The sequence below is a fragment of the Borostomias antarcticus genome, assembly GCF_949987555.1.
Source record: "Borostomias antarcticus genome assembly, chromosome: 2".
NCBI lineage: Eukaryota > Metazoa > Chordata > Actinopteri > Stomiiformes > Stomiidae > Borostomias > Borostomias antarcticus.
Genome location: NC_140235.1, coordinates 37,406,238 through 37,424,680, shown reverse-complemented (window position 1 = coordinate 37,424,680; position 18,443 = coordinate 37,406,238). Strand labels below are relative to the sequence as shown.

The window sequence follows — 18,443 nt, the reverse complement described above, 5'->3', positions numbered from 1 at the left end:
TGAGACCCTGCTTTTTGTGGGCGTTTTTGGAGATGTTTTAACCCTTCCAAACTCTTACAGTCACATATGTGTTGACCGAGTTCATGTTTCCTTAGTGTGTGTCTGTTCTTATCTAACGGAACATGGTTTACAAGATTGACGAAGCAAACGTGACCGACGAACCACAAAAAAGCACCATTCTCTAATATGGAACAAGGCAGCCCTCTCATTAGTCGTCTTGACTCTTCTCTGAACTCAACTCCTACTAGAATTATCTCACACAAGAATGAGGACATTTTCATTCATATCACGACAGAGCCTTTTGTTCATAGAATGCTTGAATTTACATTAAAAAGGTAAAAATGTAAAACGTTATTTTTAACGAAAGAGACTTTGCACCATCTGCTGTTTTTGTATATACTGTACAGTACAGTATGTAGGCTACCATAAGGTGTTTTTCTAGGCATTATGATAATGTGGGTTTAGCCCAAAGGGTCTGCCTCTGTCAAACCATGAAAATGCCCTCCTGACCAGAGAAATTACCTACATTACAGCCTACTGTATTCAAACATTTGGCCTAGAAAGAGGGCTTTCCTGACGTCCACATCAGCCATTCTGGCACCGAGAAACGCACATAATTCAGAAACAGAGCATGCATTTCGCTGGGCGGAGAATTCAAAGAGATGGAATATTCCTACTGAGAGACACGTTTATTTCTCTACAGAATCCAAGGTGTCTTTTTATTTCGGAGCGGCTTGGCTCTCTGGGTTACTGACGGTGCGATAAATCTCTGAAACACTGTCTGCTTGGACGGCTCTCAGAAGCACTCAAACGGCTCTGTGTTTGCGCACATGTGTTGGAGAGAGGGGAACGGAGCAGATCGAGACGAACGAGGGTGAGGGGGATTCGGCAATAGAGCGAGAATTAAAGACAGAATTCGATGGATGATTCATGTCTTTTTTTACTGGTGACACCAATAACGCCCCCTCATCATATTTTAGGGTTTCAATTCACTTAATGCTAATAAAAATGAAATACTCCCTCAACTGTTACTGTCTGAAGGGAGTTCTCTTTCAAACAGTCGTTGTCGTTTTGGGAAACGCCTTCGGGAGGGGCTGACCACGGAAGCGTCGATGACATCGTTTGATGGATGGGTCTCAGCAGCCAACCGGGGCGCCCCGCCTCAGCGGCTCACTACCGTCCAATCACGACGTGCTTCTCAGACCGAGTAAACGTTTTTCCCCATCTCCTTTCCCAGCACGTGGGCTGTGACAACATCCTGGGCTCGGACGCTAAGGAAGACCGGTGTCGCGTGTGCGGAGGGGACGGCAGCACCTGCGAAGCCACCGAGGGACTGTTCAACGACTCTCTGCCCAGGGGAGGTAAGAGAGACGCGGAGGGATATATACAGCCTGACCGCAGACCGAACGCCACTCCGAAGCCAGGAGAGACGTGATCTCAGATCTACATGTGCAGAGACGTGATCTCAGATCTACATGTGCAGACGTGATCTCAGATCTACATGTGCAGAGACGTGATCTCAGATCTACATGTGCAGAGACGTGATCTCAGATCTACATGTGCAGACGTGATCTCAGATCTACATGTGCAGAGACGTGATCTCAGATCTACATGTGCAGACGTGATCTCAGATCTACATGTGCAGAGACGTGATCTCAGATCTACATGTGCAGAGACGTGATCTCAGATCTAGAGGTTCATTCCACAGCTATCATCATATCATTCCTGTGGGCTTGAATACATGTCACCCATGAATAATCAGTGTTTATCTAATCATGGTTACCAGCAAGCCTTTTTGAACTCCTAAATGGGTATGAGATAGCCTGACGCGAAACAGTTTGGAAAAGGGCAGGCACTTTCAAAAAATACCTTGCAGGTGATTGGATGAACCACCGTCACGGGCTAACTTCAAACAATCAACTTCAATCATACGACAAAGTAGGCGTAACCTTACCTGACGCAGAACCGTCACACTTAAATCACGCCCGGTAGTTCCTCCTCACAGAACAACTGCTTTGCTTGAGGGAATTGTTCTAGTTGGAGCACAAAGGGGTTTCTGGTGAGCCTGACCAGACGGATCTGTGTAGAGAAACAGCATGTGAGCTCGCAAGATCAGGACGGTGTCACAAGGAGAGGTAGAACATGCCAACTGGAAAGACAAAAGACAATGAGTTGGTCTCTTCCCACTACGCAAGAGCCATGCTACAGGTATGACAACACTGCACCAGGATAGTGAGAGGTGTAGTCACTTCCTTGGAGATACTGTACCTCCTTGTTGAAGAAACCAAGGTAAAAAGCTCAGGAACTCAATTGTCTTTTTGGCAAAGCGGTCTTGTTCGAGAGCCAAGAGAACAGTGCAGCCAAGCACTTCATTTTTCATGGAATCTTTTAACAATTTTTTTTCCTGTTTGTCACCCAATGATAAGGCATATGTTTTTGGGAGTTGAGAAACATGTTGTCAAAACATAAATGGAAGCAATATATTCATATTAATGACATCATCTAGAGCAGGAATCAGGAATGAAGATATGTGGGTCTGTGTCCAAGACAGTCTATAGAGAGAAAACATGCTTTTCTCCTTCTATGGTATGGGCAGTAAGGCATCTAAAAATACTGTGCGTGCGTGTGTGTGTGTGTGTGTCAGTGTGTGCGTGCATGTGTGTATGTGTCGTCCTTCATAACGTTTCAAAATATGTTTTGTCCATGACTACATGACCCATTCTACCAAGATAAGATCCGTCTGGTGGTAGAACTGAATGTACTGATGTATGAACTGTACTCACTACATTCCAGGCGCCATGAGCCAGACTTCACTCATCCTCCATTGTTCTTTTCTTCCAGGCTACATGGAGGTGGTTCAGATACCCAGGGGCTCCGTCCACATAGAGATCAGAGAAATCGCCATGTCCAAAAACTACATCGGTAAGTACGCGCGAGTACTAGGGATGCATCGGCCGAACATCGGCATCGGCCGATGTTGCCCAGATAGCAAGCGGATCTGGGCCATATATGGGTCGGAACTAAACCACAAGGGCCAGATCTGGCCTGTATATGGCCCAGATCCGCTTGCTATCTGGGTGGCCTTGTTGACTGCCATCGGCCCATCGGCAAATAAAATGACATTCACCGATGGTAGTGGCCGATGTTATGTCGCAACAATTACGGCTTTTTTTGTTGCAAAATGTAGCCTACCCAGCTGCAGATTCGGAGAAGATCCGTGACGTAACGTAAAAATCTAATAAAATAATTATTAAATTAAATATATAATAAATATATATAAAAATTATTTTAAACATCGGCATCGGCCCAGAATTTTGCAGTCGGTGCATCCGTAGCGAGTACTACTGTAGCCTACTTACTGAAAGTTGATCAAGCGAGTGCTTTATTTTTTCCCTCAGAGCTGCGTCGTACAGCGCTCCTCCCAGCTGCGCTGTGTCCAGACAGTCCCGTCCATAATTAACCACGTGTGAACAATAACTTGAAGCAACGTGGGACATCGAGCCACTCAGATTAGCTCTTTAGTTCGTCTTTGTCCCGGTCATTCTCTACCTCATTTCATCTTCAGTCGCAAGAGCGAAGCAGAGGACGCTGTGGAGTGTGTGTTTTATTTTATTTTAGCGTGAACGTGTACAGCAGCATCACTCACAGCCCCCGTCTTATAAAACTCCTTAAATCTAGCAGGGGTTGTAATGGCGGTCTTGGTGTGGGGCTCTTCCCTCTCGTTCCAGACTAAACAAAAAGCATTTGCAACACTGGCAGTGTCGAAATCAAAACAATCAAACAAGCGGATTCAATTTGGGCTTGTTTTTCGCTGCTTACATTAACAAGGGAGGACCACGTGACAGCGTGTTGAATTTATGGCAGCTGGTGTTGATGGAGGGATTATGTCCAACTTTGAACAAGAGACCAGTGCCAGATTTACAGGGCCGTGGTGACAGCTGCCTGGTCCTCCTGGATTATGGGGGATATGATGTCTATATATCAGAGTTTAGTGTAACTTTGTCTATCATGCGCAGACTTTATTTCCCTTCCAAGCAATTTGTAACTTCATTATGAATGTCATGTGTGACCCCGGTGACAAAGGAAATATTTTCCTTTCCAACGTCGTGTGAGTCTTAGATGGCGGTTGGGGTCAGTGTGAGTCTTAGCTGGCTGTCGGGGTCAGTGTGAGGTCTGTGTGAGTCTTAGCTGGCTGTCAGGGTCAGTGTGAGGTCAGTGCGAGTCTTAGATGGCGGTTGGGGTCAGTGTGAGTCTTAGCTGGCTATCGGGGTCAGTGTGAGGTCAGTGTGAATCTTAGCTGGCGGTTGGGGTCAGTATGAGTCTTAGATGGCGGTTGGGGTCAGTGTGAGTCTTAGCTGGCTGTTGGGGTCAGTATGAGTCTTAGATGGCGGTTGGGGTCAGTGTGAGTCTTAGCTGGCTGTTGGGGTCAGTATGAGTCTTAGATGGCGGTTGGGGTCAGTGTGAGTCTTAGCTGGCTGTTGGGGTCAGTGTGAGTCTTAGCTGGCTGTTGGGGTCAGTATGAGTCTTAGATGGCGGTTGGGGTCAGTGTGAGTCTTAGCTGGCTGTCGGGGTCAGTGTGAGTCTTAGCTGGCTGTTGGGGTCAGTGTGAGTCTTAGCTGGCTGTTGGGGTCAGTATGAGTCTTAGATGGCGGTTGGGGTCAGTGTGAGTCTTAGCTGGCTGTTGGGGTCAGTATGAGTCTTAGATGGCGGTTGGGGTCAGTGTGAGTCTTAGCTGGCTGTTGGGGTCAGTGTGAGTCTTAGCTGGCTGTTGGGGTCAGTATGAGTCTTAGATGGCGGTTGGGGTCAGTGTGAGTCTTAGCTGGCTGTCGGGGTCAGTGTGAGTCTTAGCTGGCTGTTGGGGTCAGTGTGAGTCTTAGCTGGCTGTTGGGGTCAGTATGAGTCTTAGATGGCTGTCGGGGTCAGTGTGAGTCTTAGCTGGCTGTTGGGGTCAGTGTGAGTCTTAGCTGGCTGTTGGGGTCAGTGTGAGGTCAGTGTGAGTCTTAGCTGGCTGTTGAGGTCAGTGTGGGGTCAGTGTGAGTCTTAGCTGGCTGTTGGGGTCAGTGTGAGTCTTAGCTGGCTGTTGAGGTCAGTGGAGCGCTCATTTTCTAATGTCCATACAGTATTTGACAAAGAGATGGCTTTATGTGGAGTTGGAAGGGACACAGGTAAACGGCTAATGTCTCAGATTATCTCAACCATAAGAGAGTTACAATGGTGAATCGTCTACAAACAGCGGTCATTGTTTTCAGAGGTTCTACATAGACCTGCTTGTAATGCCTTAATTGTCTTCACTTAAAAAGAGGAGCAAACTAGATATCATTTCTATAATCTGTAAAAATACTAAGAAGGGCACTGCATGGCAGTAAGAGAGAGAGAGGGAGAGAACGCAGGGTGATTGGATCAGCTTCTCCACAATTTGGCCCCATTTCAATGCTGAGAAAGTGGATATTTTCAGATCTGTTGTGCTTGGAGACGGGACCTTTGTTTTGACGACCAGAGAGAATGGTATTCATGGGATCCCTCCAAGCTTTCACCTGAAGAGTGTGTGAGTGTGAGTGTGAGTGTGTGAGTGTGTGTGTGTGTGTGAGTGTGTGTGTGAGAGAGTGTGTGTGTGTGTGTGTGTGTGTGTGTGTGTGTGTGTGTGAGTGAGTGTGTGTGAGAGAGTGTCTTCACTCAGTAAGGTGTGTGTATGCGTGCACTCTCTGAGCGCTGTTCAGTGTCTGTTGAAGGAGTGAACGTTGCCAATGACATCACAGAGCTGGATACTGATGATGATTATGATGATGATGATGATGATGAATGACGACAATGACATCACACCAAAACATTACCCCCACCTGTTGTCGTAGCTACCGTTCCTGGGCACTGGCTCTTCCAGTCAGGTTTCTAACGGGCTGCCATTGTTTCTGTGTCGCCGCTAGCTTTGAAGTCGGAGGGAGATGACTACTACATTAACGGGGCGTGGACCATCGACTGGCCGCGGAAGTTTGACATCGCAGGAACCGCCTTCCACTACAAGAGGCCCGCCGATGAACCCGAGTCTCTCGAAGCCCTGGGGGCCACCACCGAAAACCTGGTTGTCATGGTAAACGTTCTCTCTCTTTGTACTTCGAGGATCTGAGAATGGCGGCTTTCAGACACTAATGGGCTCGCGCTAATGTTTACGGAGCCTGCGAAGCTTTGTTAGCGTCAGCTGTCACTCATAAGTCACGGATCTCTTCTTGTCATCGTCATCTAAGTAGCTTTGCAACCGTTTTCCGGGGGTAGATGGCCCTCAGAGATAACCCTGCTATCTGGGAGGGGAACCGTTTGAAGGTTGACCGCTTCGGCTCAAACCTTAAATGACCTCCAGCCCAGTGGTTTGGGGCTTTACAGCTATTTCTATGCGGATATTGAGAAGCCCGTTTCTGGCTTGGTTAAAACACACTCAGGCACGTGTTTCGGTTGAGGCTGCGTGTTTGTGTGTGAGGGCGTGTTTTGGCACGCGCACGTGTCCGTCTGTGCGAGCGTGCGCGCTCGTCTGCACACAAGGGCTTTAATCTGTGTAATGACAAGTGTGAGTGGGTGTGTCTGCTTCGATGTGCACGTGCATGTGTGTATGTGTGTGCCCCTGTGTGTTTGTGTGTGTGTGTGTACTAGATACTATAGTATGAGTGTGAGTGTTTCTGCCGACCAACTCTGGTTTTTCCCTGGACATGAATGCTGAAAATACCAGACCACACAGCACCACTGGAATAGACAAGAGCGGCCACTCCGCCACAAGCCATTCCACTGCGGCCTCCAAAGCTGTGTCTAATCCCCACGGCCCCACTCTGCATCACATACGCTGACATAAACATCACACCGCTGCTGCCCATTGGCTAAAATAAGACTCAGCGCTGGGGCACAGGAATAAACACTGTCGCTAGTTTGGGTCAGTTCCGTTTTCTTTCCATTCTCATGTACTGAGGAGATTGAATTCTTTGCATGCGCAAGAAGAAAGCCTTCAGAATGGACGTGAAGGTGGACCGAGTCGTGCATTAATGCTGTTACTCTACGGGCGCGTTCACACCACACATTAGCAAGCTGTTAAAAAAAAGTGAGGCGCGCCGCATAGACCTCGGTCGATGCTATTCGTTGCCAAGCGACAGGACGCAACGATCATAGGGCGCTTCCTCCGCGCTCTGCGGAAAAGTTTAAATTATTTCAACTTTTCCGCGCCGCTAAGACGTGAGATCCCTCGCTTCGGCAGAGCAGCGCGCCGAGAGGCTCCGGGCGAAAAAGCAGCGCGCGGCGGATGTCGAAGTGTTCGCGCGCTGCTTTTTCGCCCGGAGCCCCTCGGCGCGCTGCTCTGAACGCGCCCTTAACGCCTCCCGCTCCCCTCCCCCTTGTCTATGTAGGTGCTGCTCCAGGAGCAGAACACGGGAATCAGCTACAAGTTCAACGTGCCCATCCAGCGCACAGGAAGTGGGGACAACGAGGTGGGCTTCTCCTGGCACCACCTCCCCTGGTCAGAATGCTCCGCCACATGCGCCCGAGGTAAAGGACCACAGTAATAAACACACAGGCTCGTTTTCCCTGAACACACCCGGAGCGGACGTTTAGACTTAATTAAACCAGGAAAAGATCCATTGAGATACAGCCTCTCTCACCAGGGGGATTGGTTAGAGCTTACTGTAGATACAGTAGAATTTATGGGTCTGGCTTTTTAAGCGCAATCTCAGCATAACTGAATACCTGTGCTTTTTTGTGGGGTGGGGTGGAGGAGGGGGGGGGGATAGTGCATTTGATACAGTGTGTCTTGAGTGTGTGTCTTGACCAACCAATGGTTCCACAATTGCTGGAGAATACTTAGGGGAAACCCAGTATCATAATTTGAGATGGTTTCCAGAATCATCACATTTCTGCTCCCAATTCTGGTTTCAGCCTTGAATAAATTCAGTTCAGCATACATTCCATATCTTATCAAGGTACATGAATACGGTGTCGTTTCTATGAATGAGCTTCTTTGCATAGCTTATGGTTTACCAGTACCGTTTGGGCACACAAAGATGGCAACTTATCCCGAACCCTGGTCTCTACATAGTCCAGCATTCTGACTCTGAAACCACAGAGAAAATGTTGACCATGGCCTGGATGACTAAACCAAACGTTTTACCCCAAAAGCAACGAGTTTCATGAAACAATAAATGCAGCTCCTTCTTGGTTGTCAGGCATAATCTGTAAAGCCTTGTAATATTCTACAAAAACAACACAGAAAAAAGCTCTAGGAGAGATTTTTTTTGGTTTTAACATTCAAAAACTTAAGCTTGCTGCTATTCCTAAGATGGCAGAAGCCACGCACACACACACACACACACACTCGCACGCATACACCTACAATAAAAAACACACACACACTGTATTTCATTACCTCAGACAGATGTATGGCTTGGGATACGCACACAGTTATTGTTGACAATGATCTGTTGGCACCATTCAATAATGTACATTAAAAACATAACAGCTTTGGGTGAAGGCCTTGAATCATATAGCTGAATTCAGCTGACTGAGCTAATCATCAAATTTCGTTTTATGCATCACTGTGCTCATAAAACCTTTTAAAAATATATTTTGACACGCTTATAACTAGAATTTCATTACCTGCCCCACACGTGGCACCATACACTCAGTCTTACCACAGACGCTTTGATTTCTATACCCTAAACACAAACCAACACACACACGTGCGTGCACACACACACACACACACTGTATTTCATTACCTCAGTCAGACGGTATGGTTTGGGATATGTCCCAGACCCTCTCTGAGATGGTACTATATGGGTATTGGCCTGTGTATACACACACACACACACACACACACACACACGCGTAGGGAAGTGTGACACCGATATGGTAGCACTCACTCTCTCCATCAGAAGCCAAAGTAAAGAGCTCCTTCTCTGTTAAAGTCATTTGCCAAGATATCCTACAAAGAAGAAGGCATTTCCACGTGTGGGTTTACTACAGGCTGAGAGTGATAGGGCCTCCACCCCAACACAGGACAAGACTTATGGACCGACCCAGATCTTATCCAAGGGCTTTTACTGTATGTGAAGAAGAGAACAATTTCACATTTTGGTGATTAATCAGTTTGTGTGTGTGTGCGTGTGTGTGTGTGTGTGTGTGTGTGCGTGTGTGTGTGTGTGTGCGTGTGCGTGTGCGTGTTTGTGTGTGTGTGTTTGTGTGTGTGCGTGTGCGTGTGCGTGTGCGTGTGTGTGTGTGTGTGCGTGTGTGCGTGTGTGTGTGTGTGTGTGTGATGTGATGCCGGTCTCCCCCAGGTTCCCAGAGGCAGGAGGTGGTGTGTAAGCGTCTGGATGACTCTCTGGTCCAGAACAGTTACTGTGACCCGGACAGCAAACCTCCCGAGAACCAGAGAGCCTGCAACACTGAGCCCTGCCCCCCCGAGTACGTGAGCCCAACACCACACCAACACTAACACCACACGCTGAGCCCTGCCCGCCTGAGTACGTGAGACCAACACCACACCAACACTAACACCACACACTGAGCCCTGACCCCCTGAGTACGTGAGACCAACACCACACCAACACTAACACCACACACTGAGCCCTGACCCCCTGAGTACGTGAGACCAACACCACACCAACACCACACCAACACCACACCAACACCACACTAACACCAACACCACACCAACACTAACTGAGCCCTGCCTGCCCCCCTGAGTACGTGAGCCCAACACCACACCAACACCACACACTGAGCCCTGCCCCCCCGAGTACGTGAGACCAACACCACACCAACACTAACACCACACACTGAGCCCTGACCCCCTGAGTACGTGAGCCCAACACCACACCAACACCACACCAACACCACACGCTGAGCCCTGCCTGCCCCCCTGAGTACGTGAGACCAACACCACACCAACACCACACCAACACTAACACCACACGCTGAGCCCTGCCCGCCTGAGTACGTGAGACCAACACCACACCAACACCACACCAACACCACACCAACACCACACGCTGACCCCTGCCCCCCTGAGTACGTGAGACCAACACCACACCAACACCACACCAACACCACACCAACACTAACACCAACACCACACCAACACCACACCAACACCACACACTGAGCCCTGCCTGCCCCCCTGAGTACGTGAGCCCAACACCACACCAACACCACACCAACACCACACGCTGAGCCCTGCCCCCCCCGAGTACGTGAGACCACCCGGCATACCAGAGAAACACCACACCAACACCACACAACATCAACATCACACCAACACCACGCCAACACCAACACCACGCCACACCACATCATACAACACCAACACCACTCCACACCAACACCACACCAACACCACACCAACATCACACATCTCCACATCACTAAACACCCACACTAACACCAACATCACACCAACACCTCATCAACATCACACCAACACCACACCAACACCACACCATACCAACATCACACCAACACCACACCACATCACACAACACCCACACTAACACCAACACAACACCAACACCACACCAACACCACACAACACCATGCCAACACCACACAACACCAACATCACACCAACACCACACCAACACCACTCCACATCACACCACAACTCCCACACTAACACCAGCACCACACCAACACCACGTCAACACCACGCCAACGCTACTCCACGCCAACACCATACCAACACCACACAACACCCACACTAACACCAACATCACACCAACACACACTAATAGGAGACCTCAAGTCCAGAGATTCCTCTCGGTCCCTCAGTGACAGGAGGGTCAATATCAGCCGTTCAGAGGGGGCTCACGGGCCTACAGGGGCTCAGAGGCCGACACCTCCATCACGAATTACAGCCCATAGAAACAATAATGACTGGTGATATTAATTTGCCTTGAAGGAGCCCTGTCCGTAAAATGTTTTGAAGAAATGCTAGAATAAAACAGCTATGATTTATAACTTCATATGTTAACTATTTTCAGAACTTGTTCTATGCCAAAACTATGAGAACCACCTGTGTTTAATTGTAGGGGCTAGTTTACTTTATGAATCCTCAAGGGATAATATACACATTATATGTGTTGAATATGTGTGTGTGTGTGTGTGTGTGTGTTTGTATAGGTGAGTGTGTAGGTGTGTGTGTGTGTTTGTGTGTAGGTGTGTGTGTGTGTGTAGTGGCCAAAAGTGCTTAGCCTCTCTGCTGCGACTGGGGAAGCGGTCAGACAGAGTTCAATGATTTCTGAGATGCTAAACTGGACAAAGAGGAATGAAATGCTGTTGGCCAATGGATTTCAGCTGGCTGCCAATCACACAAGTGTGTGTGTGTGTGTATGTGTGCGTCATTAGTTAGATTGGGTATTTGTCATAAGTAAATCTGAAGCCTATTTAACCTTATGCCCAAATATGCTTTATGTACAGAGTGTGCTGCTTAAGATCTAGACTGACAGTTGAGTGCAGAGATCTAACCAAACTAGTCATGAGTTACCTTCGTAATCATTAAGACGTTTTCACAGCTTAGCAGCTGTCCACATTTAGTGAGTGTTGGGTTCTGAGGGCTTATAGGACCCCTTTCTCTCTAAGACAGGCCGTGTTTGTTGTCCATTACAGAACTTGTAGCTGTACTGAATTACAATGAACACATGCCTTTTAGTGTGTGTTAGGAACGCAAACATTGTCCTCACAGTGCGCACTAAGAAAACACTGTATCAAGGAAACCATGTAAACATAATTGTTTTAGAATACCCAGGATTTTATGGGCTCAAGTAATGAAAGCCAACACAGATGTTTGATCACACTGTTAATTCTGTATACATTCCATTTTAGATGATGTAAGATGGACGACTGCCGTGTTAGTTGGACTGTTGTGTTGGGAGCCTCGGAAAGGCTTGGAAACACGCACACACACACACACACACACACACACACACACACACACACCCACACACACACACCGTCTTGTCTCAGCTCTCTGTGAAGCTTTTAAATACACCAAATAAAATAGCTGAACCCGACATAGATCCATAGATTCAGGACTGTGGTGCTAGAAAGTGATGTGGCGTTGTATTTAAAGAGTAGCACGATGACGCTGGTGCTGACGGTACTTGGTCAGTGCTGTGGTGTTTAACGCTACGGCTCGCTGTCGCAGGTGGTTCATCGGAGACTGGTCGGACTGCGGGAAGACGTGCGACGGAGGCATGCGCACGCGCACGGTCCTGTGCATCAGGAAGATCGGCCCCGCCGAGGAGGAGACGCTAGAGGACAGCCACTGTCTGACGCACCGGCCAATCGAACGCGAGTCCTGCAACAACCAGTCCTGCCCCCCTCAGTGGGTCACCCTGGATTGGTCCGAGGTGAGTTGAGAAGAGGATTACCCCACAGCGACTGACCCGCCGAACGCCAGACGATGGCCTGACCCTGGCTCTCGTTCTCATCTTATCCCCTCAGTGTACGCCGAAATGCGGCCCCGGGTTCAAGCACCGCATCGTCCTGTGCAAAAGCAGCGACCTGACCAAGACCTTCCCCCCGGCCCACTGCCCCAGCCACAACAAGCCCCCGGTTAGGATCCGCTGTAGCCTAGGACGCTGTCCGCCACCGCGGTGGATCCCCGGGGAATGGGGACAGGTGAGTTCAGTTCCGCCTCTCGGTCACTTTCCTCACCGCGGAGCCTCAGTAGAACAAACGGCCAAAGAGTGGTTCTCTTTTTCTAAAAATACCACGTTTCGCTGAACAGTCGATAGATTTATACCGGCAAAAACGGGGTCTTGAAAAGGTTGGTGTGTGTTTGTGTCTGCGTGCGTGCGTGTGCGCGTGCGTGTGGGATCCAACAAGCCTGGAGTATGTGAGTAGTGGTAGTAATATCCTCCACGTTGTTTGAAGTTTATCTCCACCTCGGACAAGGCCTATATTGGTGCCAAGAACAAGTTTTGGATGGCGGACAACAGATAGCGTTGGGAGGCTAGCCCTGCAGCACGCCCCCTCCAGCGCCTGGGGTTGGGTTCGGTGCAGTGCGTTCAGTACAGCCGCAGGCAACAGCTGAACACTACACAGTACAATTGGCTAATGTTGATAGCTGAACGCCAAATATTTGCTCCTGTAAAATGTGCTTGTATACATATTCTTCAAGCTTAGCCTGAAGTATAACAGCGATTCTAAACAATCGACAGAAATGTTTTAGATGGTTTTTTTAGATGCATAGGTCTGTTTGGCTTTACAGTAGGCCGATGCTTGTGTGACTGTTCAGGGTGATGCAGCAGTCAGCGATGGCCGTTAGGCTTATCCGTGACGTTGAGGTCAAAGGTCAGAGGCCTGGGGGTCAGGAAGTCCTGGTCATGTGCTCTGCCTGTTTCGTCTCTTAAGGGCCGTATAGGTCCTCTCGCTCAAACATCAACACACACACACACACACACACACACACACACACACTGCAACCTACCCTTCCCTCAGTGACCCTCATAAGTGACCCCCACGCAGGCTGAAGCGATAACCCTGTGCTGACCATCAAAGAAAGCGTGCCCCTTCAAGGTTAATGCCTCGCACGCCACACAGCTGCGGGCCGTTCTTAGTCAGCGCTTTCTCACGCTGTGGAGAGAGCGGTGTGCGTATCCTCTCTCTCCTTCTCCCCCATCCCTCCCTCTCTCTCTCGCTCTCTCTCTCTCACTCTCTCCTTTTCTCCATAATTACAACCTTCACCCTCTCTGCTCCTGTCTCCGCCTGCTCCTGAGAGCGCCAGAAAGGGGAGATTGTTGCGAAGTTAGGTATAGCAAGTCCCCTTTCTCCCAGGGCCAAAAGGTCACTGGTTCAAATCCCACTTAAGACCCTCCATTGACGTACACCATCTGTCAGGGCCGGGGACCGGCCCTAATAAAGGCTCTCTAATTGGCAAGGGATGACAGGCAGGCCCACTGATCTGAGGCTTCCATAGAGGCTCATTGAAGGTGACGGTAAGCCAGGTAGCCTGGTGGTCAGCGGGGCCGGCCACGCGTTGACGGCTGGCTATAGGCTCGCGACACACACACACACACAAACACACACATACACACACACACAGAGCGAAGGACCGATACAGTCGGTGAGCAGGCCTTGTATTCGGTTGTTTCGCTTTCTATCATAATCACACATCCCGCACCTCGTCTCCGCAGAGAACGCCACACCGCGCGCGAACCGACGGTATGAAAAACGGATATAAGCCGCCTTCAAAAAGCGCAGAGTCTTCATGGGAGAACGTTCCGGAGATCAGGACAGGAGAGCTGTGTTCCGGGCCGCATGCTTCCAGCTGATGTAATTTACGACATCACTCTACCCACCCACCACTCTAATGTGGACCAGCTGACAGTAGTCAGACTGTCATTAAAGAATTACAATGACATTCCTTAGGTTAAACTGGGGTCAACACACACACACATACACACACACACACATACATCCGCACACACACAGGCACCTCAGTGTAAAGCGGAGAGATCTGCCTCATCGCGTAGCAACGCTTGACCCGGTAATTAGAATTACCGAGGAGGTCCGAGTGTTTGCCTGCCAGCGCGCCGCGTTCCGCCCTCGACGCCGTTCCCAGCGTCCAGATAAGGGAGACATGTGACCTCAGCCGGACGGGAGAGGGGAGCAGGAGGGAACTTCCTCGTGGCGTTTTCTCCTAAACGACCGGTCCGATCGGATCAGGCGGCGATCGCGACCCTTCCCCGACATCCGAAATCGTCATAGCGGGCGTCTCGCCGTATCTGCCGTCGTGATTGGCTGCGTCCCGGGTGACCGGAGCACAGCCAGGAAGCACCGACCACCTCCGTAGACGCCAGAGGGGAAGCGGTGTGCACGGTGGAAAGTGCAGAGACCGCTGAAATGTTTTGAAACCAAACTTTGTCCACGTGTGCTGGTACATGGAGGTGTGCATGCAGGTGGGGAGTACATGCTTTTTCAGAGCGTGTTGACGTTTTGTGCCCACCAGTGTTGATCCCGGTGTGTGTGTGTATGTGTGTGTGTGTGTGTGTGTATATATGTGTGTGTATGTGTGTGTGTGTGTGTGTTTGTGTGTGTGTGTGTGTGTGTGTCCCAGTGTTCGGCGCAGTGCGGCCTGGGTCAGCAGATGAGGACGGTCCAGTGTCTCTCCTACACGGGTCAGCCCTCCAGCGAGTGCGCCGAGTCCCTCCGACCAACCACCATGCAGCAGTGCGAGAGCAAGTGTGACGCCACGCCTGTCATCAACGGCGACGGTGAGTTCACACGCACACACACACACACACACACACACACACTCACACACACAAACAGCCTGCCATCACATTCTAATAATCATAGCACAGCTAGTCACCAGCGTGTGTGACGAGCTGAAGATTGACGCGCTCCGTCACACTGAGAACCTCTATAGTGGAACGGCAAAGAGGAACCGAGGTTCTACAAGGAAAAAAGATGTAGTCAAGATGTGACCGCCATTGTTGTTCTCCGTTTTGCTATGAACAGGTTTTAACCCTAGACAGATATTAAAACCTCTTATGAATCTTAATTAGCAGATGTTATATTTTGTAAGTCTCCCGTTGCCTTCAAACAAGGACTCTATTCAAGAGGTTATAAACTGTCTCTATCTCACTCTCCACTCCTTCACTATGACCTAAACACGCTTGGATGACACACTCCTCCAACCACGCCAGCAACATTAATCTTTCCAGTGGGGCTGGCTGTTGGTCAAGGCGAAACAGCTCGACCCTCCATATACACTTACACATGATGGATGGCTATTCATATGCACAGAGAAGGGCCCTTCGATTAGACTGAATGGAAAACGTGAGCAGCGTTTACAGGCTGGCTAATGGGATTAGCTGTAGGCTAATTGTCCCTTTACGGACAGCAGTGAGGCAACGTCTCGTTTCATTTGGCTCTCCGAGGGCCCCGGCCAGAGCCTAATAAGGGAAGACACTCTCATCGTGATAAGGCATTTACAGCACTGCTTGTCCAACTAAGAGTGTGTGTGTGCGTGTGTGAATGTGCGTGTGCGTGTGTGCGTACGTGCGTCACGTGCATGAGAGTGTGTGTGTGTGCGCGCGCGTATGTGTGTGTTTCCGTGTGCGAGCGCGTGTGGATGTCTGTCTGTTGTAGGGATGGCGGAACGCCCGGGGAGAGAGCCGGGCCAGGATCTGTCTCGGTCTGGGTCTCTGTCTCAGAGCGTAGATGTGGTCATTACGGCGCGAGCGCGGGGCTCATCAGCCCTGCCCCAGATAGGATTGCAGCTCCGCATTCACAACAGGAGGAACACGGCTCCCATAGTGACATATTCATTCATAAAGACACGGTAGATCCTAGTCGTGACCTTATGGCTGCTCTGCAGCTCGCCTGTGAAGAGTAGCTTCAGCGAATGTCTGTTTGTTTAGGATAGGCACACCGCTACAACAGGGGGACTCTCTCTCTCTCTCTCTCTCTCTGTGTCTCCCTCTCTCTCTCTCTGTCTCTCTCTGTCTCCCTCTCTCTCTCTCTCTCTGTCTCTCTCTCTGTCTGTCTCTCTCTCTCTCTCTCTCTCTCTCTCTCTCTCTCTTTCTCTGTGTCTCGCTCTCTCTCTCTCTGTCTTTCTCTCTCTCTCTCTCTGTCTCCCTCTCTGTCTCTCTCTCTCTGTCTCCCTCTCTCTCTCTCTCTCTCTCTCTCTCTCTCTGTCTCTCTCTCTCTCTGTCTCTCTCTCTGTGTCTCCCTCTCTCTCTCTCTCTCTCTCTCTCTGTCTCTCTCTCTCTCTGTCTCTCTCTCTCTCTCTGTCTCTCTCTCTCTCTGTCTCTCTCTCTCTCTGTCTCTCTCTCTCTCTCTCCCTCTCTCTCTGGTCTACTCAGTAGTTAACCCTCGAGAGGCTTATCCAGCGTTGCATTCCTCCAGCCCTGCTTGTCTTTAGGGAGGAGTTAGGGAGAGATTACGGTGAGTGACGACCCAGGGAAGATGGACGCCGTAAGGGGTCGGAGGTCGACCCACGAGTCGGTCTCTAAACGACTTTCGTAGAGGCCTAGAGGCGTAGTTCTCGGAAGCCTGGCGCCGCAAGACTAGGGTCGGGGTGGTTTCCTGTAGGTCCTGGGTACGTTAGGTTAGGGTGAGGGTTGGGGCGAGGACCCTCGGATGGATGGATGAATGGAGGGACAGATTTAGGTTCGAGCCTTTTATCTCCGTGGCTCGAACCCGACCTCGTCATGCCAGAGATTCCTGGAACAGACAGACAGCTCAGCAAACGCAGCCGTATCGATCGACAGGCCGGCTTGTGTCAGTCACTGTGATGTAACAGGACCCCAGACGGCCCTCCGGTACGGCTCGTACCATTCCACACAGAGAGACGGGGGAGGGCAGATTTATGACAGGTGGTTATTGTCAGACGACAGACGCTTGGAACAGCCCACGGAGCACAGCGGCGGTCACATTAAACGCATCTTATTCCGGCTGTGAACGCTTACCCAGCGTGGCTGGACAGTGTTATCTTATTTAACCTGCGCCGTGTCATCCTCCATTTAACTTTATCTCTTCTTTCTCTTTCTGTGTTCTCTCTCTCTCTCTTCCCAGAATGCAAAGACGTAAACAAAGTGGCGTATTGCCCACTGGTGCTGAAGTTCAAGTTCTGCAGCCGCGCGTATTTCAGACAGATGTGCTGCAAGACGTGCCAGGGACACTGACCCACGGAGAGGGAGAGAAGAGGGAGAACAAGAGCGAGCGAGGAGAGAGGGAGGAAGAGGGAGAAGGGGGTGGGGGGGGGGGCGAGACGGAGAGAGAGAGAGAACGGGCTGTCTGAAAACCTCCACGGACCCCCAGAGGGAGGGAGAGGCGGAGCGCGGAACCCTGGGAGGAGAGAGAGGCGGGAGAGGAGGGGATTTAGCCGCGTTCGTACCCCCGCCCGCCGCCGCCGTCGTCGCCGTGGAAACCAAACCACTGCTCAGCACACATGCTGACACAGCTGTTTTTTATTTTCACTTCTGTGAAGTGGAATTTAGAGGATTACTGTTAGCGATGTTATTTTTATTATAATAATAATTATTGATATTATTGTTATTCTTTTATTGTCATCCATTTGTTGTTGTTTTTGTTTTTTTTAATCCAAAGTGCTGGACACATCACATATGGAGGGGGGTGTAGCCGAGGGGATGGAGGGGTGGGGGGGGGTGAACAGCCACACCTGGATGGAGGGAGGGGGGGAGAGGGGTGAGGGAGGAGAGGAGAGGAGGAGTACGAGAGGAGGTTGATGAAGTGGGTATCTGTGTTGGGCTCCTGTTTTGACACAACTGTGATGGTGCTTTATGGGCAGACTTGGCTCCACTGCACTAGTGTGCGCGTGTGTGTGTGTCTATGCGTGTGTGTGTGTGTGACTGTGCATGTGTGTGTGTGAGAACACTGCCAACTACAGTCAGACCCATCTGTGTACTGTATATTTATTGTACAACTCCAGTTCAAGACCTGGTCAACAT

General features: G+C 50.0%; 1 protein-coding gene across 1 annotated transcript in view; it reads left to right on the top strand.

The window, feature by feature from the left end:
- adamts6 (ADAM metallopeptidase with thrombospondin type 1 motif, 6) overlaps nt 1-17,657 on the top strand; it is a gene marked incomplete at both ends in the record, with an annotated part of 48,020 nt that extends 30,363 nt beyond the window's left edge. The window contains 9 exon segments of the mRNA XM_084449226.1: nt 1,238-1,361; nt 2,842-2,922; nt 5,922-6,085; nt 7,380-7,518; nt 9,303-9,429; nt 12,167-12,371; nt 12,466-12,642; nt 15,083-15,239; nt 17,548-17,657. Coding sequence (XP_084305352.1) covers nt 1,238-1,361; nt 2,842-2,922; nt 5,922-6,085; nt 7,380-7,518; nt 9,303-9,429; nt 12,167-12,371; nt 12,466-12,642; nt 15,083-15,239; nt 17,548-17,657 — 1,284 coding nt within the window.
- Nucleotides 17,658-18,443: the final 786 nt, after the last annotated feature.